General features: G+C 50.3%; 1 protein-coding gene across 2 annotated transcripts in view; it reads left to right on the top strand.

The window, feature by feature from the left end:
- SCD5 (stearoyl-CoA desaturase 5) overlaps window positions 1-26223 on the top strand; it is a 126673-nt gene that overhangs the window by 95962 nt on the left and 4488 nt on the right. For both annotated transcript variants that reach the window (NM_001114278.1, XM_084970623.1), the window contains 1 exon segment: window positions 25005-25237. In NM_001114278.1, the coding sequence (NP_001107750.1) occupies window positions 25005-25237 (233 nt within the window).

The raw sequence follows: 26223 nt of genomic DNA on the forward strand, positions 1-26223 counted from the left end.
TGTGTGTGTGTGTGTCCTAATTTCCAGTTGATACCATTCTTCGGTCTGAAGAACCTCCTTTACAATTTCTTGTACCACAGGTCTATTGGCAATTAATTCTCAGCTCTTGTTTAACTGAAGGTCTTTATTTTACCTTCGTCTTTGAAAGGTATTTTTACTGGACATAAAAATTCTGGATTGGCAGGTTTTTTTCGCTTAGTGTGATAAGATGTCAGTCTTATCTTGCATCATATCTGAAAAGTCTGCTGAGATTCTTAGCATTATTCTCTGCATGAACGTTTCTTTTTCTCACCTTCAAGTTTCTTTATCTCTGATTTTAAGCATTTCATTCTTATCTGCCTAGGTTTGGGTTTTTTTTGGGGGGGCAGGGAGGGTGCTAACCTGCTTGAGATTCCTTGGGCTTCTGGGAACTGTGACTTGCTGTTTTTTGTTAATTTTTGAAAATTCTTGCTCGTTATCTCTTCAAATTATTATTTTTTAAGGCCACACCCATGGCATATGGAAGTTTCCAGGCTAGAGGTCAAATTGGAGCTACAGCTGCCGGCCTGCACCACAGCCACAGCAACTCGGGATCTAAGCCACATCTGCGACCTACACCACAGCTCATGGCAATGCTGGATCCTTAACCCACTGAGCAAGGCCAGGGATCAAACTTGCAGCCTCAGAGATCCTTGTTGGGTTTGTTAACTGCTGAGCCACAAAGGGAATTCCCTCTTCAAATTATTTTCTACTGGAGTTCCCGTGGTGGCACAGTGGTTAACGAATCCAACTAGGAACCATGAGGTTGTGGGTTGGGTCCCTGCCCTTGCTCAGTGGGTTAAGGATCCGGCGTTGCCGTGAGCTGTGGTGTAGGTTGCAGACGTGGCTCGGATCCCGCGTTGCTGTGGCTCTGGCGTAGGCCGGTGGCTACAGCTCCGATTTGACCCCTAGCCTGGGAACCTCCGTATGCCGCGGGAGCAGCCCAAGAAATAGCTAAAAAGACAAAAAAATAAATAAATAAATTTTCGACCTTGTTTTCTCTTTCTCCTTCTTCTTCTGGGACTCTGATTTCACAGGTGTTATACCATTTGATGTTCCACATTTCTAGAGGTGCAGTTCTGTTTAATTATCTCATTTTTATTTTTATATTTTAGTTTGAATAATTTCTCTTGACATATCTTCAAGTTCATAAAATCTTTCCTCAGCTGTATCTGGCCTACCAGTAAGATTTTCAAAGAAATTCACCTTTTTAATGTACAGCATTTGCATCTGACATTTTTACACCTTCTCTTTGCTGAAATTGCCCATCTGTTCATGCATATTGTCTACCTTTTCCACTAGATCCCTTTAGTACATTAATTATAGTTATTTTAAAGTCCCTATGGGATAGTTGCAACATCTGGGTCATCTTTGAGTCTGGTTCTATTAGTTACGTATCTCCTGATAATTCTTTTCATAATTTTTTGGCCACGCCTGTGGCATGCAAAGTTCTGGGGCCAGGGACTGAGCCCACCTCACAGCTGTGACCCGAGCCACAGCAGTGACAGTGCCGGATCCTCTCTGTGCCACCAGAGAGCTCCTTTTACATAATTTTTAATTATATGCTAGACATCATGTCTGGAAGAACAGAGAAACTAGGGTAAATATCATTTATTCTTGAGAATGAGCACATCTGTTCTTCTTTTAGGCCATCAGTGTGTGAGGGGGTGGCAGAGGGTAGATGTTGAGTCAGTGAATCAGGAGAGGAGCTGGGTTTGGGGTTTGTTGTTGCTATGGTTACCTTTAGCGCCCCACAGACCTCAGTGGATGGCTGCCGTTACTGTGTGTGCGTACAGTGGAGTCGGGGCTGCTGGAGGAGTTTTCTAAGCATTTGTGCTTTACCTTCAGCTTTCAGCTGTCTGCACACCTGCACACAGAATAGATCTCTCTCTGCATTCTTGCCCCCACCCCTAGGCATGGGAGTTAGGGTACACGTCTGTTTCTCTGGGCATGGCTGGTTGTGGGGATATGGGGCTTCTTTGTCCTGGCTCTGATCAGTCTTAGGCAAGCCCTGTGTGCCTGGACCTTGGGTTAAGGCTCTCTGAGCATCCCTGCCTCTCCCCTCAGTAGGAGACCTGCTTCGGAGCAGTGCAGGATCCTGGGCATTAACCAGTGGGCAAAAGGTTTTTGCTTCCACCCATCCCTCAGGGCCATGGCCCTTTGCTTTTGCCTGGGGCCTGAGAGTTTTCTACTTCTCCCTCAAAGACAAGCAGCTTTTGCTTCTATTCTTCTGCTAGAGGCCAGAGGGATTTCTTCCCTCCCCCAGCAGCTTAAGACTTTTGTTTTGCAAGAGAAGGCTCTGGGGAAGAAGGCGAGACTGGCTTGTCTCCCAGCAGCAGCTGCGTGTCTGTGTCACCTCCTGCATGTCTGTGCCGTGGAGGGGGGCTCTCTCTAGCCTCTTGTTTTGCCTCTAACCTTTCTGGGGACCATCCAGTGCAGGTCTGTAGAAAAGAGTTTGAGAATGAGTACAAATTCCCTTGTGTCTGAGGCTCAAAGCTATTCCACACTGACACACGAGCACACACGTGGCCTTTAAGGGTGTGTTAAATGTTTAGCTACTTATAGGGTGGCTACCTCTTTTCCCAGTGCTCTGTCAAAAGGGAAGCCGCTCTGGGATGGACTTATCACTCTTTGGAATTCAATTTGCTGGGTTGCCTTGTGACCTCACCTCTCTGGTGGGCTCCAGAGAAGTCATTATTTTGTAAATTACCCAGCTTTTTCTCATCATTCAGATGGAAACAACACTCTCTGTGGACTTTGTGCATCCTAAGTAGAAGCAGAGCCGCGTCCTGTTTTATAATCTGCAGTTTTCACTTAATGGAATAGGGTGACGTCTTCCTGGTTTTAATGCCTGCTTAGGATCTCATGGAGAAGACGTATCGTAATTATTTCTGGTGAACAATGAAAGATTTACACCCCTTTAAAAATTGTTATAGCAATGCTATGATAAACCAGTTTGTGAGTAAATCTTTGGCTGTGATGCTTTCCTTTGACTAAAGTCAGAGTTGCCAAGTCAAATACTATCTGAAACTCAGCTTTTGATACTCATCGTTGTAATGAAATTGCACATCTTTGATTCCTAGTGAGGCTCTCCATGTGTTCATTTATTTGGAGCCATTTGCCCTTTAAGAGAGACATACAATTATTTCTCCCCACAGTTCTAAATCTGCAATTAGCCAAATAGCAAAGGTACCATCTCTTCATCTCTCTCTTTGTGTTGCTGAAGCGAGAGAGCTGATGAACTGAGGTGACAAAGCCTACTCTTCTATCCAGAATCCTCCTGCTTGTCATGGAACAAGAAGGTAGAATAGGAATCGTGGCTCAGTGGTTAAGGAATCCGACTAGGAGCCCTGAGGTTGCGGGTTTGATCTTTGGCCTCGCTCAGTGGGTTAGGGATCCGGCGTTGCCGTGAGCTGTGGTCTAGGTCGCAGACTTGGCTCGGGTCTGGTGTGGCTGTGGCTGTGGCGTAGGCCGGTGGCTACAGCTCCAATTGGACCCCTAGCCTGGGAACCTCCATGTGCCACGGGTGCGGCCCTAGAAAAGACAAAAAAGAAAAGAAAAGAAGGTAGGATAGTCACAAATGGATCTGATGTCTAGACAGGTAAATTCGCATATGTGGTATGTGACATGTCTGTTCTTACTCTCCTCCGTGATCTGAGCTGGGATATGTTAGGATACAGGTAATGATAGTCGTTTTGCTGCTGTTTGGCTTCCTGCAAGGTTCTCTAGTTTATTACTCCAGCTACTCTCCACATTTATCCAGCTAGTACGCCTCACACTAAGCTAGAAAGAGAGGAACAAAGGAGAAGCTGTTTAGACAAGAGGCATCAGAAGCCACCAAGGCATATATTTAAAGTAAGAAGTAGACTAGTTAACTGGAAACAAGACGAGGTAACTGGAAACAAATCCATTACTTAGTTGTCCAACTTGTAGTTCTCGCCATGAAATGATTGCAAAATTAATGTCTTTGCAACACAGCTCTTATGTGAACACTTTGAGTGAGGCTGAGGCCCTTTTAAAATTGAAAGCATGTGATGCATAATATTTGTGAAACTGAAGTACAGTTTCTCCCTCACTGATGCGAACTGCTGGTGGTGGAGGGTCATGGAGACCCCCCATCCGTTGACCGTTAAAGTGAAAAGAGCGTCTTAAGTGGTGAATTTGTTAGTAGCTGTTCCGTTACCCAAAATGAACATTTAGATTAGTCCTGAAAGTCTGTCACGTCGGAGCTACTAGGGAGCTTTTCCTTTGAGAGAATGTGTTTTAACCCCTAGGTCCCCATGTCACCGTGTTACAGCCTGGTGAAGGTGTCATACAATGACTAGGTTGAGAGACAGAAGGGCTTGTTAATTGACAGCCGTACACCGAAGCACTGGAGAAAGTAAACCCTTGCTGAACAGACCCCGGCTGAATTCTCAGCCGTTTTCCCTGATCTTTTGTGGCGCCGAGGATGTCCGGAGGCAAGGACGGGCTCTCAGCCACGAGGCTGCCCCGCGAGATGCTCTGTGCGTTGCGTCCAGGATGCGTATTGAAAAGCAGCCCTCATGTGCTGCAGGGTTGGGTACTCACTGAAGCTGTGCCTTAAAACAAATTGAAGTCTGGTTGGTCCACAGTGCTGCACTTGTTTCTGGCGTACAGCACAGTGACTCGGTTACACATGTATTCGTATGTTTGCGGGTGTGTTCTTTTTCATATTCTTTTCCGTTGTGGTGTATCACAGGCTACTGAATATAGTTTCCTGAGCTAAACAGCAGGACCTTGTTGTTTGCCTGTTCTGTATATGATAGTTTGCACCTGCTGATCCCAAACCCCGGTCAACCCCTCCACCCCTCCCCGCCCCTGCTCCTTGGCAACTGCCAGTCTGTTCTCTGTGTCTGTGAGTCCAAACAGTGCTTCTTGCTGCCTCATGTCCCTTATATGTCCCTGGAGACATTTTGAAGGTCGGAAGAGAGGCACAAGAGTGAGGCTTGTGATGTTACATAACGTAACAGTGGTGGCACTGCATATGCATGTATTGATGACATTACATAAAACAGCAGAAGTGCCTTCAGAAGCCAAAGCACTTTCTAGCTGTGTAAGCGCAGGCGGAAGGATGACCTGTGTTACCCTGGGTCACTCCTTCAGTCGGTCGGTCGACACGGGAGGCAGCGGCAGAGAGGTGACATAAAGTCCCGGCATCAGAAGATGCACGTCTGCCGTTCCCCGAGCATCTGCTTCCACGCCCATCGGCTGGTGATGCCTGCCTGATGAAGCGACCGGGTGAATGGACTAGTTAACTCATCTGAGTGTGCTCATCAAGGGGAGATGTGCACTTGGCGTGTGTGTGCCGTTAACCCCACACACAGCGCTCTCTGGGGCCACTCCGCTGATGCAGACCGGAGCTTAAAAGCCCCTTCGCAGTCCAGTTTCCCAGCATCAGAGCCATTGAGTTCTGAGCTGCCGGTCTCCAGATAAACACACAAGTGGCCTTCTGAAGCTTTAAACCCAGAGTGTGTGTCTCTTCCTTACATTCTACTCAGCGTTCCCCCAAACGTGGACCTCTGGGTCGCTGACTGTGGTGCTCCCCCCACACCCCCCAACACCTTCCAGCTGATGCACGAACAGCTTTCAGCAAGCTTGGCTCCAGTTCCCTCATAAACTCCCGGCCTTCACCAGAACGAACAGACTCTAGGCCGAGGGACACTGTTGATTTGCTGCTGACGTTTCGCCCCAACCTCGGAAAGTTGCCTTTTTTCCACTTCAGCGAAATCCCTGGTCTTTCCTTTTTGGTCCCTGCTCAGTCTTGGGCCTTAAGAATCCTTTCTGCTCTGCCACAAGCCGCCTGCAACACTTGGCATCTTCCCACCGCTTTCGGTTTTGCAAAATTATTTCTACCTTTGTTTCCATCATAATTGTGCCTTTTTTACAGCTTTTTTTTTTTAACTGCTACACCTGCAGCATATGGACGTTTCCAGGCCAGTGACTGAATCGGAGGGTCAGCTGCCACCGACACCACAGCTGCAGCAACGCCAGATCCTTTAACCCACTGCGCTAGCCCTCGGGATCGAACCTGCACCTCTGCAGTGACCTCAGCTGCTACAGTCAGGTTCTTAACCTGTCACGCCACATTGGGAACTCCTTTGCTGTTTTTTAAAGATACTCACGCCTTGGGTTTCCCGTCGTGGCGCAGTGGTTAACGAATCCGACTAGGAACCATGAGGTTGCGGGTTCGATCCCTGCCCTTGTTCAGTGGGTTAAGGATCCGGCGTTGCCATGAGCTGTGGTGTAGGTCGCAGTCGCGGCTCGGATCCCGCGTTGCTGTGGCTCTGGTGGAGGCTGGCGGCTACAGCTCTGATTTGACCCCTAGCCTGGGAACCTCCATATGCCGAGGAAGTGGCCCAAGAAATGGCAAAAAGACAAAAAAAAAAAAAAAAGATACTCACGCCTTTTACACTTTTGAGACTGATGGTGTTACTGATGTTCACAAAACATCTCAGAACGGAGCACAAGCCCGGCTAGCTTGCCCCTGACTAGTGGCAAGTGGGAGAGGGTGACAGTGGACGGTGAGTGGTAGTGGGCTTGCTCGGGCTGCTGACCCAGAGGAAGGTGGGGGCAAGGCCAGATCCCTAACCCACAGAGCGAGGCCAGGGATCGAACCTACGTCCTCATGGATACGAGTCGGGTTCATTATGGCTGAGCCACACGGGAGCTCTGGAAGCGATGGTTCTTTATAACTGGCAGGTGAAGGCCTTCGCCTGATATTCTCGTTCTCCGGAAACATTCTATCCCTTTGTCAAAACCTCTGTCAGTAAATGTTTACAGGTTTCTAAATATAGATGTTGCATGTTCTTTGTTCGGTTCATTCTTAGGTATTCTGGATTTTTATCGTTTATAGTTATTTTTTATAATTTTTAAAAATTTTTTTCCCACTGTACAGCAAGGGGGTCAGGTTATCCTTACATGTATACATTACAATTACATTTTTTCCCCCACACTTTCTTCTGTTGCAACATGAGTATCTAGACAAAGTTCTCAATATTATTGTTATAGTTAAAATCGCTGCATTTTTATGCCGGGGACAGGGAGTGGATGCTCAGACACCTTAACTTACCCTTCCTGGATATCCCGAGCAAACAGCAGCACTGTCAAATTGCCTGGATTTCTTTTGAAATGTCATGGGACCCCCACCTGGAGAGGATGCTGAGGCTGTTACCCAAAGGCGTCCTGGCAGAGGCCCCAACCCAGCTCCACCATCAGGAGCTTGGCTGGCTTCATCGGCCTGAAGAAGTAAAAATGCGCCCTCCTCCCCTCCCTGCTGTCCTTAAAGAAACGCATCTGTGGGCTCAGAAAATTCAAGCATGAATGAACAGAAGTTCCCATTGTGGCTCAGTGGGAACAAACCCAGCTAGTATCCATGGGGACGCAGGTTCGATCCCTGGCCTCACTCAGTGGGTTAAGGATCTGGGATTGCCATGAGCTGTGGTATAGATCACAGAAGCGGTTCAGATTTGGAGTTGCGGTGGCTGTGGTGTAGGCTGGCAGCTGTAGCTCCGATTCGACCCCTAGCCTGAGAACTTCCACATCCCGCGGGTGCAGCCCTTAAAAATACAAAAAAAAAAAAAAAAAAAAAAAAAAAAAGAATGAATGAATGAGAGTGTAGGATAATTCCTGGGAAGGATATCTCATGGAAAAGGGTGCTTGAAGAGCCAAATTTTTAGTGTAAAATGCCAAAACTACAAGGATTAAAAAGGATAAATTCCCCATGAAAGACCAAAGAAATCACAGCCCACCTTCCGAGGAAACCCTTATCAGATATCAGCTCCGAACTGGCTCCCTGTCCAAGTCGCTTCTTTTTCCTCATACTGCCTTTTTTCATATGAAAAAAATAACCAAATTGTCACACAGATACAAAGAGTCTTGGCGCTATCATGTGATTTGCCCAAACATGGTCCCTGGCGCAGCTAAACTGTGTTCTCTCTGCTGACATCTGGCTTCCCCTCAAAACCTTCCCTCATCTTGTCTCTCATTTCAAAGTAGAGAAAACTAATTCCTCAGATGTCCTATAACTCTCAGGAGATTTCGACAAACCCCGTACATATATATTTGTTTCAATATAAATAAACAGGCTTTCAAATTCTGCCCGACTAGGAATCTGGATTCTTAGGATGATGAAAACTTTGATTTGCAAACTCTCAGAGAGCCAGCGTGCGCTCGGCTGGATTGAGAAAGCAGCAGCTCTTAGGTGACTGGGATAACTGCACTTCAAGGCAAGAACGCGATATTAAAGCCTCAGAATCCCAGGCGGAGGGGAGGGAGCATCTGGGGCCCACCGGCCAAGTGATGACAGAGAAAAGGCAAGAGAAGTTAGGAAAGACCTTCTAGAGGGGGTGTTCAGACAGAGGTTTTTTAAGCTGTAATAGCTGCACTTAATATGCAAACATAATTTTTTTTTCTCTGTGCCCTTTCTGCCTCTGCTTATTATTATCTGCAGAACTACCAGGAAACGAGAAGGGGGGAAAAAATCTAAGATCTAAACATGCACAATTTTGTACTGAAAGTTGGGTCCAAATTGTCTTGGAAGGAGGAAGATTGACAGGCCGCCCAAGGTCCTTCTCTCTTAATTGTCATCAGCCTCTGGGCGTCTCTCCGCCTCCCTTATTAAGGAGCCAGGGAGCCTGGCCCACGAGTAGAAGAAGTAGAAGAAGCGTTTACCTTGAGGAGATTCCCTCAGGTCTTCCTTCTGACTCTTGTTGCTCTTGAGAAAACAAAACTCTTAGCCTCAACTGTCTTCTTTCAGGCCCCACCTAATCTTAGAAAAACGATCTTAGCTTCCGGTGGTTATTTTTTAAATTATCCCTAGAGCATTCTTTGTCATACTGATTTCAGTGTACTGAGTGCCTGCTATGCCTCGGACGGGCTCTCTGTGCGGATAATTCGTATCTCACACCTTCACACGTGGGGATCTGAATCTCTGAGAGGCTGACTTGGTAGCATTTTGAAACTGGCAGAGCTAGTACAGCGGAAATTGGCAGAACATTGTAAATCAACTATCATTAAACAGTTTTTTAAAAAAAGAACATGACCAAGCTGGAATTTAGACAGATTCTGCCCGAATCCAAGGCCTATGCTCTTGCCACTAAACCCTGTTGAGGTAATATTCACGGAAACTATGGTCTCTCTTTTTCTTCCACGTCATCCTATTGCCTGCTTACTTTGCTGGTATGTTTTCTATTTATGGCTGTTCTGACTTACTCAGGATAAGAAATTATGCTTCCCTGGGAGCCAGAGTTGTCTCCTGCTTAATACCTTTTTGTGGCTTATCCCGGGGGAGAGCGACAGCTGCCATCCCCCAGGCCGTGCCTGCCTCCCTTATCTCGTGGGGCGTCCTGCCTTGTCCCTCACTGTCCTGCCTTGTCCCTCACTCCAATCAGGCCCTTCCCCTCACCCCTGAGGCTGCTTCCTGGCATCGTGCCTTTCTTTGCGCCTGCTTTTGCTCTGGCCTGGGTCTTTGCTACTCCAAGCGTGGTACCCAGACAGCAGCATCGGTTACCACCTGGGAGCTTGTTAGAAATGCAGGCGTCCAGCCCCATCCCCAGACCACCGGTGACTCCGATCCGCAGTGACCGTTTGAGAAGCACTGACTTGGGATGTTCTGGTGGTGTTTTTCACCTGACCACCCGCACGCCTTCAAGACCTTCCTCCGGAGAGCTGAGGGCAGCAGTTCGTGGTCCCTCTGAGTGGGAGCTCCTCAACCATATGAGTTTTTTGGTTTTGTTTTGTTTGTCTTTTTGCCATTTCTAAGGCCGCTCCCATGGCGCATGGAGGGTCCCAGGCTAGGGGTCAAATCGGAGCTATAGGCGCCAGCCTACACCAGAGCCACAGCAACACGGGATCTGGGCCGCATCTGCGACTCACACCACAGCTCACGGCAACACCGGATCCTTAACCCACTGAGCAAGGCGAGAGATCGAACCCGCAACCTCATAGTTCCTAGTCAGATTCGTTAACCACTGAGCCACATTGGGAACTCCAAGCATCTGAGTTTTATATACAGCATAGAAGTGCTTGCCTTTTTGGGGGCGGGGGGTTCCTGTAGGGTCCCCCCTTTTACAACCGCACGTCTGTGTGAGGCGGAATTTCTTCAGAGACATCAACAAAAAAAAAACCGTAGATCGCTGCAGCCTGACTGCCCAAGCCAGTGTGTTGGTCCAGCTGTCTCAAGTCAGCCAGACATTAAAGAGATTTGCAGTTATGTCAGATGAGGCCATTTGTTGCACTAAAACTTTTTTTCTGGAAAATAGTTATTTTTCATCAAAATATATTATGTTGGCGTGTAATTGGCTCATTATTTTAATAAATTGATTGATTCAATGTTTATTTTATGACATTAACAAATATCTTTATACATTTTATGTGTAATATACATCACATGTAATTTTACATTATGGACTTATGTTAACACGTAATATTTACTGAATTAAGAAGACATTCCTCCAGGGATTTTTTAATTTTATTTTTTTGTGGGGGGGCTATACCCGTGGCATATGGAGGTTCCCAGGCAAGGGGTCCAATCTGAGCACAGTAGCACATCTGCGACCTACACCACAGCTCACAGCAACACCGGATCCTTAACCCACTGAGCAGGGCCAGGGATCAAACCCATGTCCTCATGGATCCTAGTTGGGTTCATTACTGCTGAGCCACAAAGGGAACTCCCCACATTTCTCGGTTTTAATTTCCCTTACAGTGAATGTTGCTAGATATAACCATTTTTTTATTTTTATTTTTTATTTTATTTTTTTATTACTCAAATGAATTTATCACATCTGTAGTTGCATAATGATCATAACAATTAGATTTCACAGGATTTCCATCCCACAGCCCAGGCACATTCCTCCCCCAAAAAACTGTCTCCTCCAGAGACCGTAAGTTTTTCAATGTCTGTGAGTCAGCATCTGTTCTGCAAAGTTCAGTCTGTCCTTTTTTCAGATTCCACATGTCAGTGAAAGCACTGGATGTTGGTGTCTCATTGTATGGCTGACTTCACTTAGCATGATAGTTTCTAGGTCCATCCATGTTGCTAAGAATGCTGGTATTTCGTTCCTTTTAATGGCTGAGTAATATTCCATTGTGTATATGTACCACATCTTCTTGATCCACTCCTCTGTTGATGGACATTTAGGTTGTTTCCATGTCTTGGCTATTGTAAATAGTGCTGCAATGAACACTGGAGTACATGTGTCTTTGCAAGTCGTGGTTTTCTCTGGGTAGATGCCCAGGAGTGGGATTGCTGGATCCAATGGTAGTTCTATGTTTAGTTTTCTGAGGCATCTCCATTCTGCTTTCCACAGTGGTTGCACCCATTTGCAATCCCACCAACAGTGTACCTAGGGTTCCTTTTTCGCCACACCCTCTCCAGCAATCACTGTTTGTAGATTTTTGGATGATGGCCATTCTGGCAGGTGTAAGGTGGTCCCTCAGAATGTCTCTAACAATGAGTGATGTTGAACATCTTTTCATGTGTTTTTTGGCGATATAACCCATATAGACGAAAGTTCTTCAGAGGTCTCAGTAATAGTTTACAAATGTTCCAGGGCACTGAGGGCAGAGCTTAGTTGCGTCGTCCTAGAGCGAGTTAAGTGCCCGCCTCAGCAGGTCCACAGACTCGTGGGTTTATTTCCCTTTTATGCTCATCCTTTTCTATTAAACTGACCCACTCGGACAGCTCTCTCATTTGACCGTAAGCTCCCTGAGGCCTGTGTCTGTGTCCTGTTTATCTGCTTCCTGAGACCAAGGAAACACCTCACATCCTCCCAAAGTACTTTTGGAACTGAGACGTGTGTTTACTCTCCGGTTTACGGGGAGCCCTGGACAACCTACAGCTGAGAGGCAGCTTCGGGGACGATGGTTTGGATAGGATGCTCGAACCCTCAGCCGCTGAAGGAAGTGGTACCTGGACACCACCTGCAGCACTGCGGGCACGTTGCTCCCTCAAAGCATGTTTCAGCGGCCTGGAGCCCCCTCCCGGGGGAGGTAGGGAAGTCCCGTGAGCAGCACTGCCCGTTTGTGCACGGCCTCATCGCACCGACAAGAATCTTCTCCTGTGCCTTTGACCCTCAAAGGTCCAGGGAGAGGACTACGAAAACATAGACAGTGCAGCAAGAGACCCGTTTGGCTGTGTCCGCTGGCAATGGCTTTGGCCAACGCCAGTGTGAGGGGAGGAGGAAGGCGATGGGTCTGCCCCCCAACAGAATCTGACATGGGACCACATGCTACTGCACTTAGGGGCAAAAACAGCCATGGCTGTGGCAACGCCAGATCCTTAACCTGCTGAGCCACCGGGGAACTTGTAAGCTTAATAGAGACCTGCCTCCTGCCCTCCTGCCCAGCAGGCGCCTGGCGTGGAAGGATCGATGCACAAGTATGACCTTGTCCGCATCCAGCACGGTAGTTCTGTCAGTGTCTGGGTGCAGAATGGAGCGAAGCCTCCTCCACTCTGAGAAGCAGATCCTGCTGGGAGGTGCCTGTGTGCTATTTCCAGCCAATCCACATATTCCGACCGCTTATTTTACCAGTGAAAATCCATTCCCCTTATCCCAATTATAAACTTTTTAGGGCTGGTGGGACGTGAAAATAACTGAAGCCTGTCGCAGACCTCTGGTTTATGACTATTAGAGTTTGTCATGTGCTCACGGGGCATGTCTGAGGTTTAGATTCCCGATAAGGACGCTTCAGATGTTAATGGACTCCCCTGTGGGGAGAATGAAACTAACACACACACACACACACACACACACACACACACACACACACACACACGTGCTCCATCTCCTGCTGTTGATGCTGAAGTATCTTCCCATCACAGGCAGCATAACAGTATCGTTACATTCAAATGCACACAGTGTAGTGAAAACTAAATATAGCAGAGTCTCACTTATCTGACACTCAGCCAGCCCATCACTTCATTTAACTGGAATAAAGCCAAGACCTCTTGAACGAATGAAGAAAACCCTCCCAGCAAATGCTCGGTGCCAGACTCACCATGTTTCGTGGAATTCCCTCGCCTCCGAAGCACGTGTTCCCCCTCCACCTCCATAGGAAGACGTCTCGGAAAAGATGCCACACTCCTCGTCATTCTGCATTTTGGTCTCAGTTCAGGGGCCCCCTTCGGCCCCCACCGAGAGCCTGTGTGCTCTTCGTCTACACACGGATTGAGCAAGCTCAGCTCTCTGGTTTTCAAACCCTTCACCGATTGAGAGAAGCAAGTTAGAAGGAGGCCCAGAAGCTCTGCAGGCAGAAACACTGACGGACAGAAGGGGCAGCTTCTCGGTGTACCTGAAGGTCAAGGAGGATCAGCAAGACGTATGCATTTATTTGTTTATTTTTGTCTTTTTAGGGCCACACACTTGGCATGTGGAGGTTCCCAGGCTAGGGCTCGAATTGGGGCCCTACACAAAGCCACAGCAATGCAGGATCTGAGCCACATCTGCAACCTACACCACAGCTCATGGCAACGCCAGATCCTTAACCCACCGAGTGAGGCCAGGGATAGAACCTGCATCCTCATGGATGCTAGTCAGATTTGCTTCCGCTGAGCCACAGTGGGCACTCTGATCAGCAAGATTTAATAATATGACAACTCAGTTCTTATAATGACTGAGTCATGTGATGAGACCGAGAGCCCTTCGTACCTCGGCAGACGCTGTGGGCAAAACAAAGTCTGGGAGTCCTCGCTGTGGTGCAGCAGGTTAAGAATCCGACTGCAGTAGCTTGGGTCGCCGCCGAGGCCCAGGTTCGATCCCCCGCTGGCGCAGTGGGTTAAAGGATCTGGAGTTGCTGCTACTGCAGCTTGGCTTTAGTCCCCAGCCCAGGAAGTTCCATATGCTGCAGGTGCGGCCATAAAACAAAACTACGCAACTGGGTTTAAAGCTCATTCTCTTTGTGGCAAAGAATCATTCGGCGCACTGCAGACTGTCCGGACCTCCTCTGTCCTGGGCCTTTTGGCCACTGGTTCTCTGCACCCCAACTGGTTTAGGGTAGGTGCATCCTGACAGCGCCCCCTCATGCCTGCGCTGTGTGTGCTTTCTGCCTTGGGTGCATCTCTCTTGCTGCTGGAGCCTGTGACACCTCTCAGCACCCATGTGCTGAGGCTCATGTGTGCTGGTGCTGGTGCTGGTGCTGGTGGGATGCAGGCAGTGCAGGGGCAGCGGGCAGGCACACTCTTCCCCCGCCTCCTCCCGGACAGATGCTCCGAGGCTCCTTTGCCCCGATGGCCTCTTGGAAGATGGCCTGGCCACGCTGAGGTGTCAGGCAGCAGTCAGTGCAGCATCTCACTCTCTTGCCGGCTCCCCTCCTTCCCTGCCTCCCACATGCCTCTTCCCTGGGGCTGAACCCCCTTTGTAAAATCATAGCGTAAAGCTTCTGCCTTAAACCCTCTCTGCCTTTTGAGAAATGCAGGCTAAGTCACTCATCTCCGTCAAGGAAGGGCAAGTTATTTCCATAAGCTCTGATTAAGAAGGAACAAAAAGGGGAGTTCCGGTCGCAGCGCAGTGCAGCGGAAACGAATCCGACTAGGAACCATGAGGTTGTGGGTTTGATCTCTGGCCTCGCACAGTGGGTTAAGGATCCCGAGTTGCCGTGAGCTGTGATGTAGGTCGCAGACTCGGCTGGGATCTGGTGTTGCTGTGGCTGTGGTGTAGGCCAGCAGCTGTAGCTCCAATTCCACCCCCAGCCTGGGAACCTCCGTGTGCTGCGAGTGTGGCCCTAAAAAGACAAAGAATAAATAAATAAAGAAGGAGCAAAAAGGGGAGTTCCTGTTGTGGCCCAGCAGAAACAAATCTGACTGGCATCCATGAGGATGCAGGAGCGAGCCCTGGCCCCCGATCAGTGGGTCACGGATCCAGCGTGGCTGTGAGCTGTGGTGTAGGTCGCAGACACGGCTCGGATCTGGCGTTGCTGTGGCTGTGGTGCAGGCCAGAGGCTACAGCTCCGATTCGACCCCTAGCCTGGGAACCTGCGTATGCCAAAAAAAAAAAAAAAAAAAAAGAAAGAAAGAAAGAAAAGAAACAAAAATAGGTGATGATTTCCACATGCTCCTCATATGTGTATTTATTCAGCACACAGACTTTCCAGTTTTTGATGAGGTGTAATTGACACGTGGTATCAGTGGCCGGCGTGCAACGGACTGTGTCCACGTTTGTGAGTCTTGCAAAATGATCACCGCCGTGAGGCCTGTTACCCCACGTCACCCCCCAGTCACACTCTTCCTTCTGGTGACGAGCACTTTCCAGGTCCATTCTCCCAGGTCCTTTCAATGTGCAACACAGAGTCACTAACTCTGGTCACCAGGCGGGACATGACGGCCCCGTGACTTTCACTCATTTTATCGCCAGTAATCTGTGCCTTTGCCCCTTTCGTGCGGAACTTTCAGTTGTCCCTCTTTTCCTTTCCCACAACTGAACAGAAAGTCGGGGTCCTTGGACGTGTGGACCCTCCGCTGGTAGGAGGCCTCCGCTGTCGAAAGTGGTTGTCGCCTGAGTCTTCACGGCCCGTGGGGGGGTGAGGGACTTGACGAACGTGCTAAGAGCACGGTGGAGAGGAGGCCGGTCAGGGTCTGGAGGCCCTCAGTCCGGAGCTGGGATGTAGGGGCCTGGGGCGCTTGGCGAGGACGGGATGGCGCCGTCAAAGTTAGGAAAGGGACCCGGGGCTGGAGAGCAGGTGTTGTCCCCCAGCGCTGTGCCTCTTACGTGCGCAACGCAGAGACGGGCACATCGGCCTGCTCGTGTTTGCCCTGAACGAGGAGAACGGGCAGGCTCCCTGGTCACTTCGGCCGGAGCCGTCGATGCGGATCCTGCACGTGGCCGAATGCGCTCCCAGGCTCCTTTCCCGCACAGAGACTGGTGCTGGTGAGGCGCTTATCAGTGGCAGAGCTGGGGGATTAAGCCTTCGCCCTTGGGTGGGGGTAGAGGGTTGTATTCCGTCCGTTGGTGGCTGTCCTTTCAGCACAAGACCCCCATGCCAGTGTGTGCTTGTGCGTGTGTGCGCACACCCGTACCACTGCCAACCATCACTGTAGTTCTTTTACAGATGTTACTGCTAAGAAAAGTAGGGAGAACAGTCTTGCCTTAAAAAGAACCACGCTTTAAATTGAATTAAAATTTGCTTTACTTCAGTCTTAGGACAGATCCTAAAGGACACAGAGAAAAACGAGGTTGAACACGAGCATCCTTGAAGAAAATGGTAGTTCTCTGACTAGTATATTGGGCTTTCATTCCTTTGGAAACTAAATATCTCTTTGAGAATGTGGTGGAAGCTGTGGACTTTGAGCCCCAGAAGAAAAGGGGAATACACACAAGAGCTTGCATGCGATTTCACGGGTCCCACATTAGAGGAGGGGTTGTGTTTTCTCCTGATCGGTTTATCGGAGAGCGCGGCGGGAGTGAGGGGGGATGCCACTTTCAGGGTGAGAGAAAGCTGTATACAAAAGTATTCTGTAAATGGTGTTAATTGTTCCCGTTATCCCCCCTAGTCTGTGTACCATCAGGAGCTAGTCTGCTGTTGCTATAACTCTCTGAGAATGATTGATAACTAATCAGGGAGGGAGGGAGAAACTTCGGCGCGAGGAAGGACAGAGACAAAGAATCCTGGAGACCCAGACTGATCCAGCCTAATCGACTTCCGTTTCTAGAGAAGACTGGAGAACTCTAAATAGCAAATGATCGCGAGGTGAACTGATCTCGTTGCTTCTGCCAAAGATGGATGGGCATCCTTGTCACTTCCTTCTAGCGCACGTCAACAGTCCAGCTGCTTGCTGGGCACCTGCTGTGCGGACCAGCATCTTGTGTCCCCGGAACTAGGAATGATGTGAATGAGATCAAGACAAGTCCTGCCCTCAGAGAACTTGCCCCGTGCGTATTGTGATGGAATTGAAGCTTGGGAAAAGAAAAATCCTTTTAATCTTCCTTACTCGGTCTTAGCAATCAATATGCCTGAGCCTTTTCCTATAAGCACTTCGTCGTTAATGAGGTAAGAATAATGCTCTCTTGTGCTGAAATTCTGAAATGATTGTTTCTCTCCGGAACCCCTGCTTAGTGAATTAATGCCAGCTGTTTGTACAAAGACAAATTGAATTCAAGCAGATGGATGCAACTAACCTCCATGCGCAGGCCTCCAAAACAAACAAAGCTGAAGTCGGAGAGGAAAAATACGTCTTTTACCCACGAACTGCAAGTTTCCAAAGGAGATGCTTTCACGGAGCAGCCGTTAGACATCTCTGAGTCTCTGTGGAGGGAATTATCCAGAAGATGAGAATTATGCATCTCGTGAGTCTAACTAAAGATTTTCTTCTACGGGAATGCTAACCATGCAGCAGCGCAGGAAAAGCGAGGTCAAGACTAACTGAGGGTCAAAGGCAACTCTGAAGTGATTAAGACTTTCAGAAAATACTTCAAATGCAGCGATCAGCAGCACCGTCGCCGAAAGACACTGAAGCACCTGAAAGGCAGGCTCATGGGCACCTCAGCGAAGCCTGTTTTCAGCTTAAACGACTCAGAGTCTGGAAGATTTTCTGAAAAACGCAAAGAGCTACCCCATCGGTGGGGCTTCCATCTTCAGATCTGCATCCAAACACACGTTCCACCTCCTGGAGGGTGACAACAGAGGGGGCGGAGGAGGAGGGAGAGAATGTCCCAAGCCTGTATAAGCCGCCAGGGTGCATCGTCTGTCCTCTAAATCCGTGTTTATGTAAGCAGCCACAGGATTTTGCCTGGTCCCCTACAAGATGCAAAAACTGTAGGGAAGATGAATTTCTGGCTCGGCTGTAAGTGAAATCGCAAAACCAAACGTGTTTAATCAAGATACCAGTGACAGCCAGCTCATCATCACGCTACGTGTGTGAGCTGTAATTTCTCTCTCGCCCCTTGGGTTTGCTTCTTTTCACATTCCTCGGGCTGGCCCCGCTTCAAGTCCGCAGGTCACTGGCCCTCCTTCACACTCGGATAAATTTCACTCTCAAGGTCTCGCGCGCCAGCAGCTCTGCTCTGCTGGGCGTGGGGTGAGCCGAGCAGCGGGACAGGCCTGCAGACAGAGAACAGCAATGTCTTTTTCATCTACAGCAAAATGAGAGTTTTCAGGTGCTTCTCACCCCCAGATTTGAAAAGAAAAGTCCATGAAATCCCAAAGCTTGTCTTCTCCATAGAACAAACTTTTGGGCTTAATGTTTCATTTCCCCTGGTCGTGACCTGTTTCTTGGAATAAGGATGTTCTTCAAAGCAGTGAAAGGCTAGGGACCACGTTGATACCCGTGTCCTTTAAGCAGAGCTTACGTGGATGGGGACACTCTCATGATGGCATTTGACTGTGAAAATGCACTTTTCGAGCTGAATACTGACAGCTGTCTTCCCACTGCGGTGTAGGTGTCATGAGGAATTGTGAGGGGGCGGAATCGGAAGCTTTCCAATATCCGCTGTGCTTTTTTTTTTTTTTTTTTTGGCTGCAGCGGCACCATGTGCAAGTTCCCAGGCCAGGGATCGAACCTGTGCCACAGCAGCGATAACACCACATCCTTAATTGCTGGGCTACCACGGAAGTCCTGTGGGTCTGTTCTTATAAGCTGCCACCCTAAAGCTCTAGGAAACGGCGCCCGAGTTACCTGTATGGTGAGTTGAGCGCTTTGGGCGTAAGCCTGTGGGTCTTTGCTTTCAAGTCTGGAGAGGAGGGTCACCCTTCCTCGGGTGAGCCTTAGGTCCCTACCCCTGCTCGCCCGTCCTTACCCTTTCTTGCTCTCTGCTTCTCCTGTCTCCGGTCTTTCCCTATCGGGTAACTCCTATCTGAGTGTTCACAGCAAGACACATGAGAAGCCACTCACGTCCAAACCTGCTAGACAGGCTGTGGTCTTCAAGATTGCCGAAAACTTGCCATATTTGGAACCTCAAAGAACGACCTGATTTTTGAAGCTCACGCTCAGACATCATTCATTTAAACTGGAGGCAGAAAACCTCACGATGGAACCTGGTGGAAGCTGGGGGTGGGACCCCGTGAGCACGAATGTCTTTCATTGAGTCGTTGGCTTTACAGACTGAATCCTGTGTTGGCAGCCGTCCAAGAGAGAGGCATCCAATGAGGAGCCCAAAAGCAGCCTGAACATTCATTCATTGTGCGGTTTGTGTTGTCTTCTGGAAACCCGGGCATCTTCTCTCTCATCCTGTGCACCCTACTGAAGTCACTGTAGTGTGTTTATTTTCCTGGGATGCTGAGAACTCATCGTTGACTAACCAGGGTATCATTCATTCAGTCCTTCCGCGAATATTTAGGTGTGCCTGCTCCATGAGGGTGTCCGCGCACGAGTCTGGAGAGGCTGGCTCTCAGCTGCAGACCCGGCGGTGTGTCCCTGTGGCCAGGAAGCTGCCTCTGAGACAGATATTACATTGTAGAAAGTTTGCTGGAGAGAGTCGTCGGGGGTCAACACCTGTGGAAGAGGAGATGAGACAGAAGCACAATTGAGTCAAGGAAGAAGCTGGGCCTTCATTGTTCTCTGTGGAGGCTTTGGCCAACCCTCCTGGGGTCTCGCAAGTAGTGCTGTGTCTTCGGAGTCCTGGCGAATTGGTTGGTGGGACTCAGCCTGGGTCATGGACCACAGCTCTTGTAGGTCAGTCACTGGACGGGGTGTGGGGAGGGGCCACGACCTAGGGCAAGGTGCTTCTCCATCCAGCAGAGGCAGCACTGCCATGGACCGGGAGATTAAGTCCCCTGAGACAAAGAGGAGACCAGGATGCCACACCACGGTGTCCACTGTGGTGTCCTAGAGGGCTTTCAGCCACTCCACAGGAGATGTTGACACTCCTGCCTGGCGTGTCCCAGAGTCAGAGCTCAGGGGTAAAGCCGCACTAGGACTGGTTCGTTTGGTGGCTCACCGGCAGATTCAAAAACCTTTCCATCTTTCTGCTCTGTCAACCTCGGGGGCTCCCCTTCGTTTCTTTGCTTTCTTTCTTTTTTTTTTTTTTTTTTTTGTATTTTCTTGGGCCACACCCACGGCATATGGAGGTTCCCAGGCTAGGGATCAAATCGGATCTGTAGCTGCTGGCCTACACCACAGCCACAGCAACGCCGGATCCTTAACCCACTGAGCAAGGCCAGGGGTTGAACCCGCTACTTCATGGTTCCTAGTCGGATCGTTAACCACTGCACCACGACGGGAATGCCTCCCCTTTGTTTCTGAGCCTTCTTCCTGTCACAGTCTCAAGGTGGTCGGAGCAGGTCCAGGTGTCACTGGGAAAAAAGAGGAGCCATCTCTGCCTCTGAGCTCTTTCTGTTATTGAGGGAAGTATTCTTGAATCTCTTTTTTATTGCAGTAAAATATCCGTGACGTAATATTTACCATTTTAACCACTCGTAAGGGTACCGTCCTGTGGCACGAAGCGTATGCACAGTGTCTGCATAACTGTCACCACCATCTCTACCCAAAACCTTTTCATCATATTCGCAGAAACACTCCAGACCCATTAAGCAGTAACTTCTCTTTTCCTTTCCCTCGCCCCTAGTTCCTAGTGATGTGTCTATTCTACTGTCTCTCTCTGCAAACTTGCCTGTCTGCCTTCCTCATCGAAGTGGAACCATGGCGTTTGTCCTTCTGCGTCTGGTTGGTTTCCCCAAGCATGTTCTCAGGTTCCATCCATGTGGTCACATATGTCAAAATCCCATGCTTTTTTATGGCTGGATAATAACCCATAGTATGAATAACAACATCTAGTTTGTCCGTTCATTTATTAGTGGACACTTGGGTGGTTTCCCCCCTTCTGCTCTCGTGAATGATGTTTCCATGAACAGATACCTATTCAAGCTCCTGTTTCCGGTTGTCTGAATATATACCTAGGAATGGAATTGCTGGCTCATGTGGAAATCTGATGTTTATCCTTTGGAGAAACTGTTTTGACGCAGCCGTCCCATTTTACATCCCCACCGGTGATGCATGAGGGTTCCGAATTCTCTCATCTTCACTAACGCGTGTTATTACCTTCCAGAATATTATAGCCGTCCTTCCCTCATATCTTACTGGCCGCTATGGGCCCGTATTCCCAGACTGATTGTTGGCAAAGTGAATGAGATCGGTCGGCATTTCCTGCCTCGGACGAATCAGGACCCACGTCCCTGAAGGACACGGCTGCAGGGGGATGGGTGGATCTCTGAACAACATCAGGGCATTTCAGCAAGAGAGGAAGGATCGAGGTGGATGCTAGGGAGGCATCATCGATGTTTGCAGTGAAGAGGCGTCAAAACATCAGGGCCCAGATCACGAATTCTGATTGAGTCAGATTCCGTTGGTGGGTAGTGGGCTCCCGACATCAGTTATTTTTAACTGTTCACCCAGCTGATTCTATGGTGCAGTTAGGGTTGAGGCCACGACATAGCCGGTCCAACTGCCCGCTAGGTCGGCCGTGTGACTGTGAGAGCTGCAAAGAAAACATGCTACAAAATCACTTGCTGGAGCACCTTGCCTGGTCCTAGGGGACCACAGAGATCCCCCAGAAGGAAGAACACTTCAACTGATACTTGAAAAAGTGAAGTCAGCTGGGCATCGCGTGTCCTGGATTCGGGGGACAGGGAGAAGGTGGGGCCCAAGGCATGGGAAGAAGTCGAGTCCAGCTAGAGTGTCTACTTCTGACCTTGAGAAGACAGTGTTTTTACTCAAACATGTTCAGCTTGTGGGGCGATTGGCTAGATTACACACTCTGACCTGGTTTAGCTTCCGCTGGGACCTGCTCTTGGTAGGCTGAGCAAGAGGCGGGTTCTACTTAGAGCAAGCAGGTGGTTGGGTTTAAGAACTGAGGGTGGAGCCTGCCCGTGCTCTGTACAACCAGCGTGGTCTTGGAGAAGTTCCCTGACCTCTCTGGACCCCCGTGAATGTCCTCTAAAGCTGAGGTTGTAAAGGGTACCTCACAGAGCAATCTTGGAATGCAGATGAGAAAACGTTTGTGTGTGAGTGGGGGGCATTCCTGTGCATCCCAAGTGTCCGTTCCCATCAAAACCTCTCTCTGGAGCACCCCTGAACCCCAGACCTGTCTGTTGAGCTGCCTGATGGTCATCGCCCCTTGAACGTGTAAGACACGTCCCACCCGACCCAAGACTGCGCTCCTCTCGTGCTGCTCGAGGCCCGCCCCCACCCCTCCCCGTATCAGCTGCTGGCGCCTCCATCCTTGGCGCCCTCCTCGCCTCGTCTCTCCCACATCCGTCTATTAACACATCCTGTCGCTCTGCTTTGAAGTACACCTGGCATGTGACCGGACCTCAGCCCCACCACACCCTCTCTTGCCTCCAGTTGCCTCCTCGTCCTGCGCCCCCCACCCCCCACAGGGCCCCCCTTCTCAACACAGCACGCAGAGGCATCCTCCGCATCCTCTTACGATGACACGTCCTCTCCCGGGAACCTGCCGCGGGCTCCCTCTCCTGGGAGGGAGGGTTGACGCCCCCACGATGAGCGGCAGGACCGTCGGTGACGTGAGCCCCGATTCTCTCAGCCCCAGCGTTCTCCCCTTTCCTCATCCTCATCCGCTGCAGCCCCAACGCTCCCTCTGCTCCGACGTGCCAGGAACATTCCTGCCCCAGGGCCTTTGTTCTTGTGGTTTCCTGTCCCTGGACTCCTCCGTCCGGTGTAGCCACAAGGCTAACTTCTCGCATCAAGTCTTTACTCAAAAGCTGTAGAGTCAGGAGGTCCTTCCCCAGACACCCTACTTAAAATGTCAGCCCCAGGAGGCCCCGTCGAGGCGCAGCGGAAGCGAATCCGAGGAGAATCTATGAGGTTGCGGGTTCGATCCCTGGCCTCGCTCTGTGGGTGGGGGATCTGGGGTTGCCATGAGCTGTGGTGTAGGTCACAGACACAGCTCGGATCTGCCGTGGCTGTGACTGTGGTGTAGACTGACAGTTGTAGCTCTACTCGACCCCTAGTCTGGGAACTTCCATATGCTGCAAGGTGCGGCCCTAAAAAGAGAAACAAAACAAAAACAAAAAGAAGGCAGATTCCACAGAGTCCGGGCAGAGCAGAGAGTCAGAGCAAGGGCCTGGCCTCTCGGTGGGAACCGTGGGCCCTGTGACCACAGGGTCCTCACTGCCAGAGTGTGTCCCTCTGTCTCCTCGTCTGCAGCGAGGGGTAAGTGACCGAAGGCCCCCACGCGCGCAGCCCGGCATCCAGTGCAGGGCGAGGCCTCCGTGGGTGTCTCTGGCTCCTCTCCAGGAGCCAAATGAGTGGCCCAGACAATGGTCTCAGAACAGGACTGGGAGAGGCTCTTTTGAAGGTCGTGGATTAGAACCCAGAGAGGGGAGGAAGAGGAGAGGCCGTTACGTTGCAGCCCCCCCCCCCCGCCCCCAGCCCCGGGTGGGCAGCGTTTGGCGGCATCCTTTCTGGCTCAGAGGTGCACACAGGAGCAGCCGCAGCAGAGCCCCCACCTCCTCACACGAGCCCCTCCAGTTCCCAGGGCCCCTGGCCAGGGCCGTTCACCCAGCTAACTCTTCAGCGGATGCTCCCACCCCCAGCTCTCCTCCCTGGGGCTGCCCTTGCCTACACGGAACTGCCCTGTCCAGGGCTCACCCCACCCAGGGGCCACCCTGAGGCCAGTGGCTGGATGATGCGGGAATACCTTTCAATTTGGGACAACTCGAAAGCGTCATCCCGCCCCCCAGGTGTGCTGGAACCCCCTGTGCATGAGCTTCTGCCTTAGCCCGCCCTGCCCTCCTCTTTCCCTTCCTTATAAGCATCTCTCAAGAGCGCCTGTGGGGAGCCCAGCCTTAGACCCCCAGTCCCTTCACTGTCTGTGGTCTTCGCCCCTCCAACCACAGCCCACTCCTCTGCCCTCCCAGGCACCCTCTTTCCACTAAAATGCAGTCGTCTTGTATGCCAGCGCCTGGAAAATGGGTGCTGATGGGTTAACATGTTGCTCAATAAAGACAATGATGATTACATGGGAACTGACCCTTTGGTGCAGCGCAGCTAGCCGGCTGCAAAACACACGCACGTGCACGATTTTATTTGCAACGCTGATAGCGTGATCGTCTCTGAAGCGATTCTATCTGGATTTGAATCTTGCTCCTACTGCCTGTTCGTCTGCTCACCTTCCCTTAGCTCCGTAGCCTTCCCGTTGCTCAGTTTCCCCTCAGGACCTGGTGTGCAGAATGTTTGCATACACAGGTCCAAAAATCGAACTATTGATGGTTTCTTTTTTTCCTTTCCTTTTTTTTTTTTTCGCTGCACCCACAGCATGTGAAAGTTCCCGGCCAGGGATACAACCCTTGCCACGGCAGTGACAACAGTGAGTCCTCCACTGCTAGGCCATCAGGGAATGCCTGTTGATGGTTTCGTATGTACATATTACGACCGCACCTGCAGCATGTGGAAGTTCCTGGGCCAGGGATTGAATCCGAGCTGCAGCTGCAAGCAGATCCTTGCCACAGCGGGAGCTCCTCGCATCCCTGGTTTCTTTTAAATGATGACTTTTTATAAGGCCATGCCTGTTCCTCCACTTACTGCTCATTTTTATGCTGGTTTGGAAGGTAATTTCAGATGAACGGAGACTATTTAGGGAAGGGATTGTTTACCTTTTTACCAAGCTAGGTTAGTGCAAAATCTATCCTGAAGGTTATTCAAGAAACACGGTATTTCTAGAAATTTAAAACAAATGAACAAACAAAAAAACGGTTGTCCGTTGACTGACGGATGCTAGCTAGGAGCTGTCATACTTCGGCTTGTGGGACAAATGTAACTCAGGGATGCATGGGTTTCTCATGTACTGATTATTTTATGTTGAAATTCTGAAGTACGCCGCGGTCCCACCGCTTTCTGCAGCTTCTACCTGTCTTGACTCTCAAACGTGCGTTCCTCGCCAGCCCTTATAGGTCTACGGGCTTTTGTGTGCCACACGACAGGGCACAAGAATTGCAGGAGCTGGTCTCCCTTGCGCTTGCTGAGTCTGCCCCGCCACCAGCAGCAGCTGCCAGTGACAGCGTGACGTCCTGCCTTCCAGGTACTATAAGATCTCCGTGGTGCTCATGTGCTTCGTGGTCCCCACGCTGGTGCCCTGGGGCGTCTGGGGGGAGAGCCTGTGGAATTCCTACTTCCTGGCCTCCATCCTCCGCTACACCGTCTCACTCAACGTCACCTGGCTGGTCAACAGTGCCGCCCACATGTACGGAAACCGGCCCTACGACAGGCACATCAGCCCCCGGCAGAACCCGCTCGTCACCCTGGGTGCCATCGGTGAGTCGGGGGCGGGAGCGCACATCTTCTTGGCTGCTCGGTGCTTTGCCAGAGGCCGTGAGGAGAGGCCGTGGGAGCGGAGCGGACTGGAGGGAACGCGGCCTTGGGCCTCTGAAGCCGAGCTCTTGGCCTCGCCCTTCCTTGCTCCAATGGGCAGTTTTCTTACCTGTGAACGGGGATGCCTGCTTCCCGGGGGGCGACGCGGATTAAGACATTAATGCAAACTGCTTGGGACAGTGCCTGACGCATCGTAGGTGATGAACAATGAGCAGCTGTTTAGTGAGTTAGTTCATTTTTGGCTTCCCCAAGGCAGGTGGAGTTCCCGGGCCAGGGATCAGATCCAAGCCGCAGCCTCGACCTAACCCGCAGGGGCAGCAACGCCAGATCCTTAACCCTCTGGGCTGGGCCAGGGATCGAACCTGTGTCCCTGCGCTCCCAAGGCAGCACTGATCCCACTGTGCCACAGCGGGAACTCCAGTAGCTCTCTTTCCCGTGGAACTTTCCCTAAAGGAGGAGTGGCAGGCAGTGTCTCTCTCAAGCTACCCTGACGCTCCGGCCTCAGCTGCCCAGCCAGCCTCAGGTGCCTATAAGAAAAATGGCCTCAGACGGAGGGATGGGAGGGTCGGGGACCTTGACGTGTGTCTCGTGGTACCACCGGTTGGTTACGGGCTGGGCCTCTGGAGTCCGCCAGCTTTGGTTGAGTCTTGGTTCCTCCACTTTCCCGGCAAGTTACCTGGCTCCTCCACTCCTTGCTTCTCATCTGTAAAGTGGGAATATTAGCAGCATTGACCTCTGCGGGGGGTCAACCGAAGGTTAGAGGAGTTTACGTGTAGCATGTGCAACAGTGCTTACCAGGAAACAGCTTCATGGATATTGTTTTTCTGACTAGCCGTATTGTCTTAGGCATGTTACTAGCCCTTTTTAAAATTTTTAAATGAGGATAACGGGAGTTCCCCGGTGGCTCAGGGGGTTAAGGGTTAGGTGCT

Source organism: Sus scrofa, chromosome 8 (genome assembly GCF_054392235.1).
Source record: "Sus scrofa isolate SSC_HxYL_T2T_F1_AM1 chromosome 8, Sscrofa_HxYL_maternal_Yorkshire_Landrace_v2.0, whole genome shotgun sequence".
NCBI classification, from domain to species: domain Eukaryota; kingdom Metazoa; phylum Chordata; class Mammalia; order Artiodactyla; family Suidae; genus Sus; species Sus scrofa.